The following is a 13,886-nucleotide window of genomic DNA, read 5'->3' on the forward strand; positions in this document are numbered from 1 at the left end:
ATGGTCCTGGCAGGCTCTGGCACAGTGCCTGTGGGTGCCTGTGCCTGCCACTGGTTCCTCTGCCCACTGCCCCACCAGCCAGGGCTCCTCCTGCCAGAGGAGCTTTTCAGGCTGCTTTGAAGAATCCTTAGCCTGTGGTGCTTTCCTTTTGCCTGTCAGCTCTAGCCTGACATTATTTGGGTAGAAGCAGAGGGGTGGGAGTGTAGAGAGGCAAAATGGTGGCTTTTTTTTTTATTTCTTGCATTCATAAGACATTTCAAGTGACACACAGAGACAATAACGTATCACTCAGCTCGAGTACAGCTTGAATGGTTTAAAAATACACTTCTGAACTTTCCACCCCTATTCACACACAGACACCATCCCTTTGGGGTCTGCACTTTGGCAAGAACAAGCAAGGAGTTAAGCAGCTCGGCAAGACGAGCTATTTATGGATGTTGCAAGCTCCCTGCTCTGCTCCCATACCCCATTCAATCCTCTAATTATGTGCAGTTGTTTCATGCTGTGTCTCACCGCGCGCTCTCTGGGGGAAACCGCTGGGGCTTTGCCAGTTGATGAGGAGGGGGTGGGAAGGGGGAAGACTCTGCCACACGCTGAGGCAGCCTGGGAAAACAAGGGATGCTGTGAGGTCCTTTGTCTGTGGGCTGTGGGATACCAGGGCACAGCCCTGGGACCTTCTGGATGAGGAGCAGAGCTTGGAAGAGCAGCAGCCCCAGTGGGGGAGTTACCTGTGGGAAGGAGGATGCAGCAACAGAAGGTGTGGAGAGACTTCTCCCATCCCTGGGCTCCCTGTGTCACTGAGCCCTCCCTGTGAAATGGAGCCCAGAAGCTGCAAGACAAACATGAGAGAGCAGGAGGGACCACAGGGCTTGCCAGCCACTGCTGCCCTCCAGACAATTCCTCCACAGCACTGCCAGCTTGGAGAAGAGAGCGACTGCTGCCAGGACTCTGAGCCTCCTCTGGCAAGCCCTCCCAGCTGCAGACTTGCTCCAGGGTAACATGAGAGCTGCCCATGAAAACTGCCCCTTCTAGCTCCCTAAACCCCTGCTAAGATGCTGCTCCAGCATCATAAGAATTTTAGTTAATCCACTAATAGTCTTTGAATAAGTCGCCCGAACAAGAAAAGAGCCGAGAATAATCTCCGGTGCCTGGAGCTGCGTGGCTGTTTCATTAAAGCAGCTCTGTGAGCATCCTCAATGCAGCAGCTGCACCCATCTCCCCCGGTGTTTCACACTCCCAGGACACTCTCAGCAGCCTTTCTGGCCCTTAGGAATGGTGACAAAGTGCTCTGGGGCAGACCAGGCCCAGCCAGCACCCTGTGTCCCCTCCACACTGCAGGGGGAATGGGCACTGGGAAGACTGGAAGGGATGAGCGCCCCCTGCTCATCCAGAGGCTGACAGGGCCAGGGGGATCTGTGCAGATCCTGGTGGGCACAGCAAGGTTGGCATCTGCAGTCAGTGCTGTCACACTGGGAAGAGCAGGGGGCTGTTGCTGGTTACAGTGGTGTCAGATAAATTGCTCATGGGAACTGGAGATGCCCAGATTCAGTTTTTTCTGTGAGTCTACCAGGCATGCAGGACTCATGTCTCTCCTTCTCCCTCCAATCCTGTGCCTTGCACTTCCCTTTTGGCTCATCCTGGCCAGCTCCAGTGATCCTGGGTCCTTTTTCCCATGCAAGTGTGGCCCAGCTCTGCCCAGGAATGGCAGAGAGAGCTGGAATGTCTTCTTCTCCCTTTACCCTCCCCAAGCTGGACAAAGGTTGTCTACCCATACATTGCAGCCCTGGGAAGGGTGCTCAGACCCCAAAGCTTTCACAAACATATCCATGTGGGTGAATTACCTGACCTGTGCCTCTGCTGTCATTTGAGCCCATCCAGCCATCCACAGTGCCCCCAGCCTGCTCCCAAGCCCATCAGCAGGGAAGGGAGGCTGTGGCCAAGCCCCTGTGTGGTCCCAGGAGGCAGCACAGGCAGCCCACATCCACCTCCATCTGCCATGGCATCCAGAGGCACAGGCAGCCCCTGCACTACACACCTGGGCTCGGGGAGCCAGCCTGTGGCCTCCATCTGCTCCGTCTGTGGGGAGTGGGGCTGCACCACCAGTGCCCCTCCAACAGCTCAGTTCAGCTCTGGACAGCCTTGGGTGAAGGAGGGTCCTGGCAGTCCCTGCCCATGGAGGTTTAGGTGCTGAAAGGGCCCCTCTGTGCAGACCCAGTGCAGTTTGGGGTTCGGCCCCCATGAGAACAAGGGGTCCCTTCCCCTGGAAGCCCAGTGTGGTGGGTGCTGATGGGGTGCTGGGGACCATCACCGTGGGGCCCTTGCTGTGGAGTGGGGAATGCTGCCAGGAGCCAGAGGCTCCCCCTCCTTCCCTGCTCTGCTCTGCCTGGGTTTGCTGTATTCTCACCTGATTAGTGGATTTGAAATACAGCCTTTGACTTTGAGACCCAAAATAGATGTCAGGCTGTCTTTACTGCGCTGAAGGCTCCTTAGTATGTAAATCCCTCCCCAGCACGGTCGGTGCAGCACGGTGGGATGGCACCTCCGGGATCCCACCGGGCGTTCCTGGGCATCCCCACCCCAGTGTCCTGCTGGGCAGGGCTTCCCCAGGCCCTGCTTGCAGTGGGGTGCTGGCACAGCCCCCGTGACAGGCACCTGTTAGGGATGGTGCTTTGTACCCTCCTCCACTCCCCCTTCTGCGTGGGACCCGGCAGGTTTCCAGGGAGCCACTGGGGCCAGCGGGCAGTGACATTTGTTTTGTCACTTACGCTGTCGTCACCAAAAAACCCTAAAAAATCTCTGCCTGGAGGGGAGAGCTGGGCCCGGTGACATTCGCTTCATCTCACAGCAGCTACCGCAGCCGGCAGCGTCCCCAGGAACCGTGTGCTCTGTGCCGGGACAAACGAGCTCCGTGCTGCCCGCAGTGTCCCCCTGCTGGGCTCCAGCTGGGCACAGCCAGGACCTGCCCAGGGGTCACAGACACCCCGTGCTACCACAGCCCCCCAGGAGCCGTGGGCTCTGCAGAGAGCAGAGTGTGTTCATTTGGTGACATTATTGCTCGATACTTTTGCAGTGTTCCCTACCTTGTAGAGATTGAGTCAAAAACCGGCGCCTGAGGAACTGCCTCTATTAAACTGATGTTCATTAGAGTTGACTTGGTGCTACCTCATTAGGCTGCTGTAATTGAAGGAGTTAATTGATTATCAATAGTTTGAGTTCCCTCTCCTCGTGCCCACAAGGCCCTACTGGGTGTTCTCCGGGGGCCAGCATTCATCATGAGGCTGGGACGTGCCTCAGTGCTGGCACTCACAGCTTGGGCCGCTCCGTGCGTCCCCGTCCCCGTGCTGCGCCCGTCGTGATGCCGGCAGCGTTTTCCGCGTGGGTCCTTTTGCGTTCAGCTTATTCATCCCCATTTGGCACTCGCTCCAAACTGTCTAAAATACTTCTGATGGCTCCCCTTTCCGTGGCTGTTCTTTAATGCATATGTATTCTATTTGGAGAGGCTGCGTGTGGGGGTTTGGTGACTCTCTGCTGGGTGTGAAAGCAAAAGCAGAGCCTCCGAAGCAGCTGCTCCCCGAGCGGCTCCGTCCCGCGGCGCAGGGATGGGGGCACAGCCTGGGGGGGCCCGGCTGCCCGGCGGGGGCTGCGTGGCCACGCTCGCACGCTGCCTCTCCTGAGCCTGGACCGACTCCCTCGCACAGACACGTGCTGCTGACTCAGTCACACCTCTGCTGTTTTTAGAGGCGGCCTTCTAACGCCCTGCCTCGTTCAGCAGAAAGCAGGGAGATGCTGTGCTTCCCCCAGCCAGCCTGAAAACACATCCCCTGCGCTCAGGAGCCACTCTTGGGCTGCTCGTCCTGGCCCTCGGCTGCTGGAAATGGGACAGGCGTGGGTTTTGGAGTGAGAAAGGTCTGTGCTCAGCCCTCCTGCCATAGACATCTCTGCCTCCTGCCCTGTCCTGCCCTCAGAGTTCACCCTCGTGTATCCTCCTGCTGGGAGCAGTGCTCAGAGCATCCTCAGGTACCCCCAGGAGCTGATGGTCCATTGCTGCACCCGGAAGGACCGTGGGTGACATGGAAGTGGTGATGCTGCAGCAGGCAAGCTGGGAATGGAAAAAAGGATCCTCTCCATAGCTGCATCCTCACACCTCCACGAGGGCACAAGCAGGGCTCAGAAAGCCAGAGGATAAAGCTGCCACAGGCCATCTATCTGCTGTCAGAATTTTTTTTTTAGCCAAATTTAGGCCTGCCCCAGCTCAGGGTCTGTGCGGCATCACAGGTGACAGCACAGACAGCGAGGTGGGAGGTAGACAAGCCAGGAGGAAACCGTTGCTCCCCAACTTCGTTAGCTTTAACTAACGAGCTGTTTATAGGAGTGACATGACACCTGCTTTCCTCTTTATAAATTCAATAATTTATGAAAGGTATTAAAGGCAAAACAGCCTCCCGGATAAAGGCTGTGATGCGTGTACGCTGGGTATTAGCCAGACGGGACAATGAGCTACACTTGAATAACACACGAAGATATTTACCCTCTCCCTCTATAAATTATTAACGGGCTTTTTTGCACGTAATTACATGAGCTTTTATGTTTCTCACTCCCTGCTTTTAATCCTTTTTGGAATGGTGCCAGTCACTTATAAGAGGAGCTGAGCAAACAGCAAGTGCTGTGGCTGGGTTTGGGGTCGCTGCAGATGATGGAGATGCAGGAAGGGGCATGGCTGTGAGCCCATCCCGCTGGGCACGGGGCACACCCCGCAGGGAGGGACACAAACAGTGGGGCTGGGATGGCTTTGGCCCCAGCATGAGGTGCTTTTCCTCCGTGTGGCTTCGGGGAGGTGCCTGTGGGAAAGTGCAGACCGGCTCCAGTGTTTTAAACACCCTCCAACTGTGCGTGCAAATCAATTACATGCAGATGTAATTGGGCATGCAAATGTCACTGGGAGGCTGTTTACATGTGCAGTGTACATTAGAGGAGCACGTATGTGTGCAAAGGAACACTGAGGATATTAGTAATAATATCCTGAGACACCCTGAGAGTGTCCTGGTGCTGGGTCTGCTACTGCTCCTTCTCCAGCTTGGCCTCCAGGGAGCAGAGCTCCCTCCTTACCCTGCCCCATGCCAGACCCCCCTTCCCTGGCTGATGTGCTTGCTCCCAGGCCTGTGCCCAGCAGGGCAGCCCAGCTCCCCTTTGCTCCCCATGCTCCTCCCCATGCAGCCCCAGCTGAGCCCTGCCCATCTCAGCCTGCCACACCAGGCAGGGGCCAAGCTTCTTTTGAACATTAAGATGAACATTTCATCCCCTTCAAGCACCCTGACCCCCTTCTCTTAGTTGCCAAGTATTTGTGAGTCAGCCCCAGCAGAATGGTGCCCACATCACCTCCCCATCGTCTGTGCCCAGCACAGCCTTTGCTTTTTCAGTGTGGGCAATTGACAGGACTCCTGTCCTCCATACTCACAGCTCTCTCCAAGCCCTCTCTCCTTTGTGCCAAATTCTTTAATCATTGCTCTTTGTCCTGTTGTGCAGCTCCTATTCTTATACCAAGCTGTTAAAGAGCTGTCACTGTCATAAATTCCTTGTCCCAGAAATTATCTTTCATCTCCTGAACGTGGGCAACAATAGGCACTGAGGTGCTTGATATTATTAATACCTTCTATATATGTGTCAATGGGCTTAAGAACTTAATGGAGCCTTTTCCCTCAGCCCTTCATGCCACGTGTTTGGGCTGCTTGACAGAGCAGTCAAGTTATCAGTGCTTGACTCAGGCTGACATGAGGACATGTGGCCTCTCTGCATTCCAGAACATTGCATGGAAAGGCCTAATTTCCACACCCAGAATTCCAGTTGGTCAGGGTGGGGACAGTGCCCTGGCAGAGACGTGGATGAGCTGAGTGGGGGCAGACCCTGTGTTTCAGTAGCACTTGCTGAAAGGGGGCTACAGAAAGGCTTTTTTCTCCTCTTTATCCCTGTTCTCCAGAGCTTCATGGAGGTCATGTCATGATTTGAGATGTGCAAGGCATGACCACAGCATCTCCTACCTCTCAGCTCGCTTTCAGTTGGACACAGAGCTGGAGATGGGTCCAGCCACGCACCTGCAGCCTCCAGCAAGTGAGGGTGTGGTGGGGACAGTGGAGGGGTCCCCTCCACAGCCCCAGCCCATGTCCAGGAGGACATTCTGTGGCTCCTGCCACTGCTGTCCCAAGTGAATGGCTGGTGGTCAAAGAATTTTGGGGTGATTCTGCTCCAAATCAATAAGCTGACCAGAGCAGGGAGCAGTACAAGGCAGTACAGAGAGAAACATTATGGTAATGCTTGATAAGGATCCTCAGTTTCACTGAGGAGCAGCCATACAATGTGGAATTTGGATTCCCTCCAGCTGATAATGAGAAGCCACTGGACTGACTCAGCCTGCTGTGAGGAGGCACCAGCACACATCCAGATGGCCGTGGGGACGGGGGAGCAGGAATATCCTGCCTTGCCTCTTCATCCCACTCCCCCCACACACCCTGAAATGTCACCACCTCCAAGGGAGAACGTGATCTGGGAGCATGTTTCTCCCTGACTGCATCCGCAGGGGCCTGGTGGAGCAGCCATGCTCAGGAACAGGGGTTCCTCAGGAACAGGGGCTCCTCAGGAATGAGGGTTCCTCAGGAATGAGGGTTCTTCAGGAACAAGGGTTCCTCAGGAATGAGGGTTCCTCAGAAACAGGAGTTCCTCGGGAACAGGGGTTCCTCAGGAACAGGGGTTCTTCAGGAATGAGGGTTCCTTGGGAACAGGTGTTCCTCAGGAACAGGGGTTCCTCAGATATGCAGGTTCCTCAGGAACAAGGATTCCTCGATGGTTCCTCAGGAGCAGGTCCTGCTGCCCGCAGTGCTGAGCAGGGCAGGGCAGCTCTGTGTCCATGCGATGTGCAAGGCACGCACAAGAATCAGGGTGACCTTTCCTCCCTGTCCCGAGCAGCCAGGAGATGATGGTGCCTTCTCCAGGGAGCAGTCAGGACTGGCAGGAGGAAGGAGCTGGTTGCAGGTGAGCCCAGGGCCATGTGAGGACCCTCCTCTGCTCTCCTGTGCGGATGTGCAGGGGCAGAGCAGGGCCTGCCTCCCCCGTGCCTGCTGCCGAGGGAGGAGCAGGAGGGGCCGACAGCCGATCTGGCGCTCCCGGAGCCGGCGCTGGCAGTACTTCAAGGTGTGGTACATCTTATCTCTGCCTGGCATTTGCATGTATTTTCTCAGCTCAGCTTGTTACGACAAAAGTGTGAAAATCTGAAAGAAAAGGAATGATAATAATAATGGGAGTAATTAAAATCCACCTCCCTCCTGCCAGCTCGGCCCTTTCTAGACCTCTTGCGGCATTCCTGGACACGTACACTGCATCCAAAGGAGGGAGCAGGTCCTGGCTGTCTCCCCCGAGGGGCAGCTCAGTTCCCACTGCCCAGGTGCCTCAGCAGTGTGCAGGTGCTGCCTCTCCAGGAGGGATCTGAGAGCAGGGATAAACTCCTGCCTCGTGCCAGCAGAAGGGAACCATCTGCCACAGCCCGTTATCATCCCAGGATGGCAGTGGCAAAGAGCTGGAGCATCTGTCTGAGGGACAAGCCCCTGCAGATGGACACCCAAATGTTCCTGCCATTCCCTGCAGGTTTTACAGAAGAACATGTTCAACGAGGGCGTGTGAGCCGAGCTGCTCTGCAGCATCCAGGGGCTGCACACAGGTCAGCACAGGATACTGGCACCTCCAGGGCTGGGGCGCTGGGGGTCACTCCAGGTTGCAAAGGGGAGGTTGACCCAGTTGAGGGGCTGACCCAAAACAGCTGAAGTTGGTCTCTACAACATGGTGGAGACCAGTAAAAGTGATGGGAGGGGGAAGAAAGGCGTGTTAGCTGCAAAGCTGTCAGCTGCACATTGCTACGGGCTGTTTGTGGGGACAGGAGGGGGTGGTCCTTCCAGTGAGGCTTGGTTGTGGGCTGGTGGCTGTCCCCAGCACACTGTCACCCGTGCTACAACACCTCAGGGACATTAACAGTAAGCTCAGCAGTTGTGATGGGTCAATAAATGCAGAACATTGGAGCCTTTGGGGCTTCTGAGCAGGGGCCCATGCAGTTCCTCCAGCAGAGACCAGCAGGGTTCACTGCTGCCAGGATCTGCCTTTGCCCAAAGTGTCCTTGTGGCTGCTGGGGTGAGGAAGTGTTGCCCATGAGGTGGGCTGAGGGTTAAAGAGAGAAAAACCCAATTGGCAGTGCTGCTCCTTGGGCAGGTTGGTTGCACTGGCTGCTCTTACACTCTGGCACTGTGGGCAGCGGCCTTGGGGCTGCAGCTGAGAGAGCAGCTCTTAGGTGATGCTTTTTTCTCCCTGCACTCTCCATCCTTCCCCTCATGTCTCCTCACTGCTGGCCAAAATGCACAGTGTAGCTGTCAAAGCAAACAGGGCTGTGCCCTGCTGCCATTCCTGGACCATCCTCACCTGCTGCCCTCACCTCTCCTGCTGCCCCTGGTCCCTGCACCCAGGTCCAAAATCACAGAGCCATAGAATGGTTTGCATTGGAAGAGGTCTCAAAGATCCTCTAGTTCCCAACTCCTGCCATGAGCAGGGACACCTTCCACCTTCCCAGGCTGCTCAGGGCCCATTCAAGCTGGCTTTGGACACTTCCAGGGAAGGGAATCACGCTGAGGGCGCACAAAAGGCAGGGTTTGCACGGGACTGCTCTGTAGCAGAGGTGTGCACGGATGCCCTCTCAGCCCAAAAGCTCATCCCTGCTCCTGCACACGCAGTGCCCGTCCTGTGCCGCTCGGCTCGCTCCCGGGGCGGGGATGGCGGCGGAGCCGAGGTGGGAAAGACGGTCTTGGAAGGCCCCCTGCTTCCAGGCGGCGCATAGCATCACTCTCACACGCCACCAGCGCTGCGTGCATGGCGTACTTGCCGTGTCTTTGTGCAAGGGCTGAGGTGAAATTTCCCCCCTCACACACCAACAATTCCAGGAATTATTCCCGAGTGTTACTTCTGAATACGCCGTGCCCTGCACTTTAGCGGGGCTTTAACGGGGCGGGGGGAACGGAAGCATTAGAAAGGGCATTCAGAGCTCTTAGCCTGTCTTTTGTCCTCTGTTTGTTTTTTTCTGGCCGCATTCAGATTGCCGGCTTTGTCTGTGTTTGTGAAGTGCTATTAACATCGATGGCATTGCTGCCATAGCCGTAACAATAAGAGGAATCGATCCGCGCCGAGTAAAGGTCTGAGGAGCGCTGAGAGCGGCCGGGCTGAGTTTCCTCGGTGGCAGGAGGAGAGCTCGTGCACCAGCACACGCCTCGTCCCCCACGGTGTCCGTGCCACGGGGACGCTGTGCCCGGGCCCCCGCAGGGACACACCTGACGGTGCCCACCGTGCCAGCCGAGCCGGGGGCTGTGCCCGTGGGAGCCGAGCCGGAGCTGCAGTGATTCAGCCGCCGAGTTCACCGTGCCCACCCTTTGTTTATTCCTCCTCTGTGCCAGGCGGGAGGATAACGGGGATAGCGTTACCCAGAACGGGGCTCCGCGGAGGCAGCAGCCTCTGCCCGAGTGCCAGCAGGGGCTCGAGTTTCCCGGGGCTTGCAGAGACACGAGCTTGGGATGGCCTCTCCTGTGCGACGGCCTCCCCCAGCCTGCCATGGAGCGCAGGAGAGGCCTGGGGCCCGCTCAAAAGCTCTCACTTGCTCAAAGAGCCGTTCAAGGGAAGGCTCATGGGACCCAATCAAGAGACTCGTGGCCCCAGCCCGTGCTGCTGCCGAGCGCTGGTGCCCCGGCCTTGGGTCCGCCTTGGCCGGCAGCCAGGGACAGCTGGGGAGAAGCTGGACGGGGCAGGAGGCACCCCAGGAGAGCCCAGCCCGGAGGAAGCAGGAAGGGAAAGTGCACATTACAGGCAAAGTTTGTGTCCATTACTGCTGGAGAAACCAGCCTCGGCTGCGAGAGCCAGCGCTGGGCAAATCCAACGCTGCTGGATAAAGGGTGTCCACGATGGAAGGGGGCAGCGGTGGGCAGTGCTCGGGAAGTCGTGCATTAGTTCTGAATGAAAGGCCAAGGGCTCAGCATGGACCCTCCGAGGGGGCTTTGGGATCGCCAGGTCCCACACCTGTCCCCCGAGGCGTCCCCTCAGCGCTCGCAGCCCTGTCCCTCTGTGTGCCGGGGAGGGGGGCAGTGTAAAGGGAGCAAAGCGCAGTGCTGGGGGAGCTGCTGTAGGACGGACGCTCCGGAATCCTCAGGGTAGCCCGGCTCCGTCTCCCGGCGGACGCGGGGAGGGCTGGGCACCGACGCGACGGTGACGGGCAGAGCTCCGCTGCTCCGTCCTCTGCGGGCAGCGAGGCTGCACCGGCGGCGGCGGGGCGGGGGCTGCGAGGGCCCCCATCCATCGAGCGGCCCCGGCTGGCGGGGGAGCCATCCCCGCTCCCCCCTCCCGCAGCCCCGGGGACCCGCACCCCCCGCGCGGAGCGGGGGCGGCGGCGGGAGGAGGGACCGGCCGCGGCCGCGCTCGCCGCTCCGCGCACCGCCCCGCACCCGCCGGCGGCTCCTCCCGGAGGGGAGGCGGGGGCCGGCGGCACCCGGCCCGGCCCCGCCGCGGCAGACCCGGCCGGCGGAGCGGGCGTGCGGAGCCCGGGCCGAGCCAGCCGCCCGCCCGCCCGCGGGGGCGATGCCGCCGCCCCGAAGCGCCGCCGGCCGCCCGGGCGCGGAGGGCAGGGAGCCGCCGGCAGCGCGGCCCTAGGGCGGCCCCGGCGGGGCCCCGTGCCCAGCCCGGCCCGGCCCGGCCCTCCCTCCCCCGGGCGCGGGACTGGGGGGCGGCCCGGCCCCGGGAGCGCCGCCGCCGCCGCCGCTCCGTGTGCTGTCGCTGCGGAGAGGGGGAGCTGCGCTACTGCAGGTGGAGGTTTGGCGGGGGGGCCGGGGGAGATGCCATTTCTGACCGAAGGAGATCGCCGGCGAGGATGAGATGCGGGTAAGCGGGACCGGGGACCGGAGCGGGGCGCGGGGCTGGCGGGACCGGCGGGGTGGGGGCTCCGCGGCCCCGGGACGGCTCCGCCGCGCTGCCCCGGGGCCGGAGCCGCTCCGGTGCGGAGGGCGCGGGGCTGGAACTTGGTGCGTGCCCCGGGCTGCGGGGGAGCCGGGAGCTCCGGGAGCTGCCGCCCTCCAGCCCCGCCGGTGCGGATGCTGCCGCCTCCTCGCCCCGCTGTGCCCGGGCGCTCCCCTCTGCCCGTCCCCTCCCCGCACCGTTCCCGCAGCCTCGGCGCAGCCCCTGCGGGAGCTACGGACCAGGCGGGGTCGGGGATCGGGGCCGGGGTCCCAGCGGGCGGGCTGGGGCTGTATCCTGATGGGGAGTGTCCTCCTCATGTCCCGGTAGTTCCCGGGTGAATTGGCCGGCCTGGAGCAGATGCCTTGTTCAGGTAGGGAAAGGATTGTCTGGACAGCGCTACCCTCCGGGGCTGGCGGGGGAGCAGGGATCAGCCTCAAGCTGGCTGTGCCCATCTGCTGCCCAGCAAGGGTTAACTCGAGAGGAGGAATTGTTCCTCTGCCCATCCCCAAAGCAGAGGCAGTAAGGGTTAAAGCCGGGCAGGGAGAGCTCTCCAGCCCTGAGATTGGAGGCAGGAGTCATGGGGAAGGGGTATTTTTCAGGGCAGGGGTTCACCTCTCTGTCAGCAGCCCCCCAGCCTGGAGATCGGTGAGTCGGGACGTGGGGAGCTCATGGCGGGGGGGTGATTCGGTGATTCCTCAGGATCCGGGAGGGCTCGGGGGGCTCTGAAGGGTCCCCCCTGCCTGGGCTCAGCTCCACACCCCGGAGCCAGGAGCCAACCCAGAGAACTGGAGATGCTGGGCCGGGGTCAGGCTGCGGGTGCGGGCTCTGCCCTCGGTTTGTGTCTGGCAGAAAAAGAAGCGGTTCATGTTAAAGGAGCTGCCCAGGGCAGTGGGGAATGCGCGGATGCCCAGGAGCCTGCTTGGCTGAAGGGCTCTGGGAGCCCTCCCGGGCGGTGCCGGTGCTTGTTGCTCTCCGTTACTGTGTGTGGGTTATTGGATTTTTCACCTTGCGCCTTGGATGTATAAAAATAGCCCGAGTGATGGGCAGAGGCACGACTCGATCCAGGTGCTGGAGGTGCCACCTCCGAGAAGGAATGGGAGCGTTGGTGCCGCGGAGGGGATTTGCTCGGGGAGGGAGGGAGGGCGAGCGTGGGCACGGGTGGGATCGGGGCTGCTCGGGCTGGTTGGCGTCGCCGAGGCTCTGCTGCCTCTCCCTGCCTGTCCCTGCCCAGCTGCCGCCCCAGCCATCGCCATCCGCGCTCCTTCCCAGCAAACGCCTTCTCCAGCGAGCGACTGTGGCCGCTGGCCGGCAGCAGGGGATCGGTGTGACAGCCCCGCTGCTCTCCCGGCTCGCGGGGGGAAGTTCGGGCATTCCGGGAAGAGCCCCACTCTATGGATCTCCCTCCATCTCCCGTTCCTCTGCACCACCTCCAGAGCCCAGCTGTGGTTCTGCAATGATACCCCTTCCACAGCCCCATCCCAGCCCTCCTGCCAGCCTTAACCCTCTCCTCGCTGCTCTGCACCTTGCAGCAGCCCTGACCTGACCTTCACGCGCGCTGGAGCAGCAGTGTGGCCGAGCCTGAGCCATCTCCTCCAGCACGGGGCTGCACGGACCTACAGGACTGCCCAGCCCATCCCCACCCTAAGGCACTATCCCAGCCCCTATCTCACCCATCCCACCCTCAGGCAGCTATTCCAGCCCATCTCCACCCTAAGGCACTGTCCCAGCCCCTATCCCAGCCCATCCCCACCCTCAGGCAGCTATTCCAGCCCTATCCCACCCATCCCCACCATCAGGCAGCTATCCCAGCGCATCCCACCCTAAGGCACTATCCCAGCCCCTATCCCAGCCCATCCCCACCCTCAGGCAGCTATTCCAGCCCTATCCCACCCATCCCCACCATCAGGCAGCTATCCCAGCCCATCCCACCCTAAGGCACTGTCCCAGCCCCTATCCCAGCCCATCCCCACCCAAAGGCAGCTATTCCAGCACTATCCCAGCCCATCCCCACCCAAAGGCAGCTATTCCAGCACTATCCCAGCCCATCCCACCCTAAGGCACTATCCCAGCCCCTATCCCAGCCCATCCCTATCTCACAGCAGCCCACCTCCACCCCATGACAGCTGCCCCAGCCCATTTGCACCTTACAGCTGCTATCCCAGCCTGTCCCCACCCCACAGCACCCATCCCAGCCCTTACCCACCCCAACAGCAGCTATCCCAGCCAGCACCACTGCCCAAACCATTCTTCCCCCTGCCTCTTCCCTGTCCTGCACCTCTTGCAGGTGGGGTGGCCAGAGCAGCCGTGCCTGTCCCAGCTCCTCTGCCAGCAGGGTGGGCTGGGGCACAGCAGGAGTGGCTGGGTGGGCTCTGCCTGCTCACCTGCTGCTCCTGGCTCCCTCCTGCATGCCATGGAGGAGAGGGGGCCTCTGGAGCTCTGACGATGAGCAAGGCCAAGAGGGAGATGTGCCCCTGGGCTAAAGCCTCCGTGTCTCCCCACAGAGGCTAAAGCCTCCCCCATAGCAGCTGCCTGCTCCAGGGCTCAGGCAGCCCCAGCTGGGTCCCCTGGAACAGGCAGGAGGTGGCTGGAGAGGACAGTGGAGCTGCTTTTACAGCTCCTGGGGAAGCATCAGGTTTTGCAGGCCTTCTTGTGGATGGATTAATTACTCAACAAATGGCTGTGCCACTGTAACACCGTACTGTGCTGCAGTTACTCTACACCTGTAATGTAATTACTGTGTGATACCTCTAATTACCACTGTTTCCTGGAAGGTTAACAGCATCACTGAAGGACTTCTGTTTCCTTTAGTGTCCTGCTTCACATAGCCACAGTAGCACTGCTGAAGTTAGTGCTGCTCCATGTAA

The 13,886-nt window shown here is 60.0% G+C and overlaps 1 protein-coding gene across 6 annotated transcripts in view; it reads left to right on the forward strand.

Moving 5' to 3' along the window:
- Positions 1-13,886, forward strand: part of LINGO1 (leucine rich repeat and Ig domain containing 1) — a 158,023-nt gene that overhangs the window by 130,446 nt on the left and 13,691 nt on the right. Inside the window, exon 1 of one of the 6 annotated variants that reach the window (XM_063169451.1) lies at positions 10,804-10,947. The exons of 4 other annotated variants lie outside the window; for them this stretch is intronic. In XM_063169451.1, the coding sequence (XP_063025521.1) occupies positions 10,942-10,947 (6 nt within the window). In that variant the 5' untranslated portion in view covers positions 10,804-10,941. Of the gene's footprint in view, positions 1-10,803; positions 10,948-11,364; positions 11,668-13,886 lie in introns of those variants that run through there. One more of the 6 variants, XM_063169449.1, reaches the window with a different exon arrangement.

The sequence above is a fragment of the Melospiza melodia genome, chromosome 15 (genome assembly GCF_035770615.1).
Source record: "Melospiza melodia melodia isolate bMelMel2 chromosome 15, bMelMel2.pri, whole genome shotgun sequence".
In the NCBI taxonomy this organism is placed as follows: domain Eukaryota; kingdom Metazoa; phylum Chordata; class Aves; order Passeriformes; family Passerellidae; genus Melospiza; species Melospiza melodia.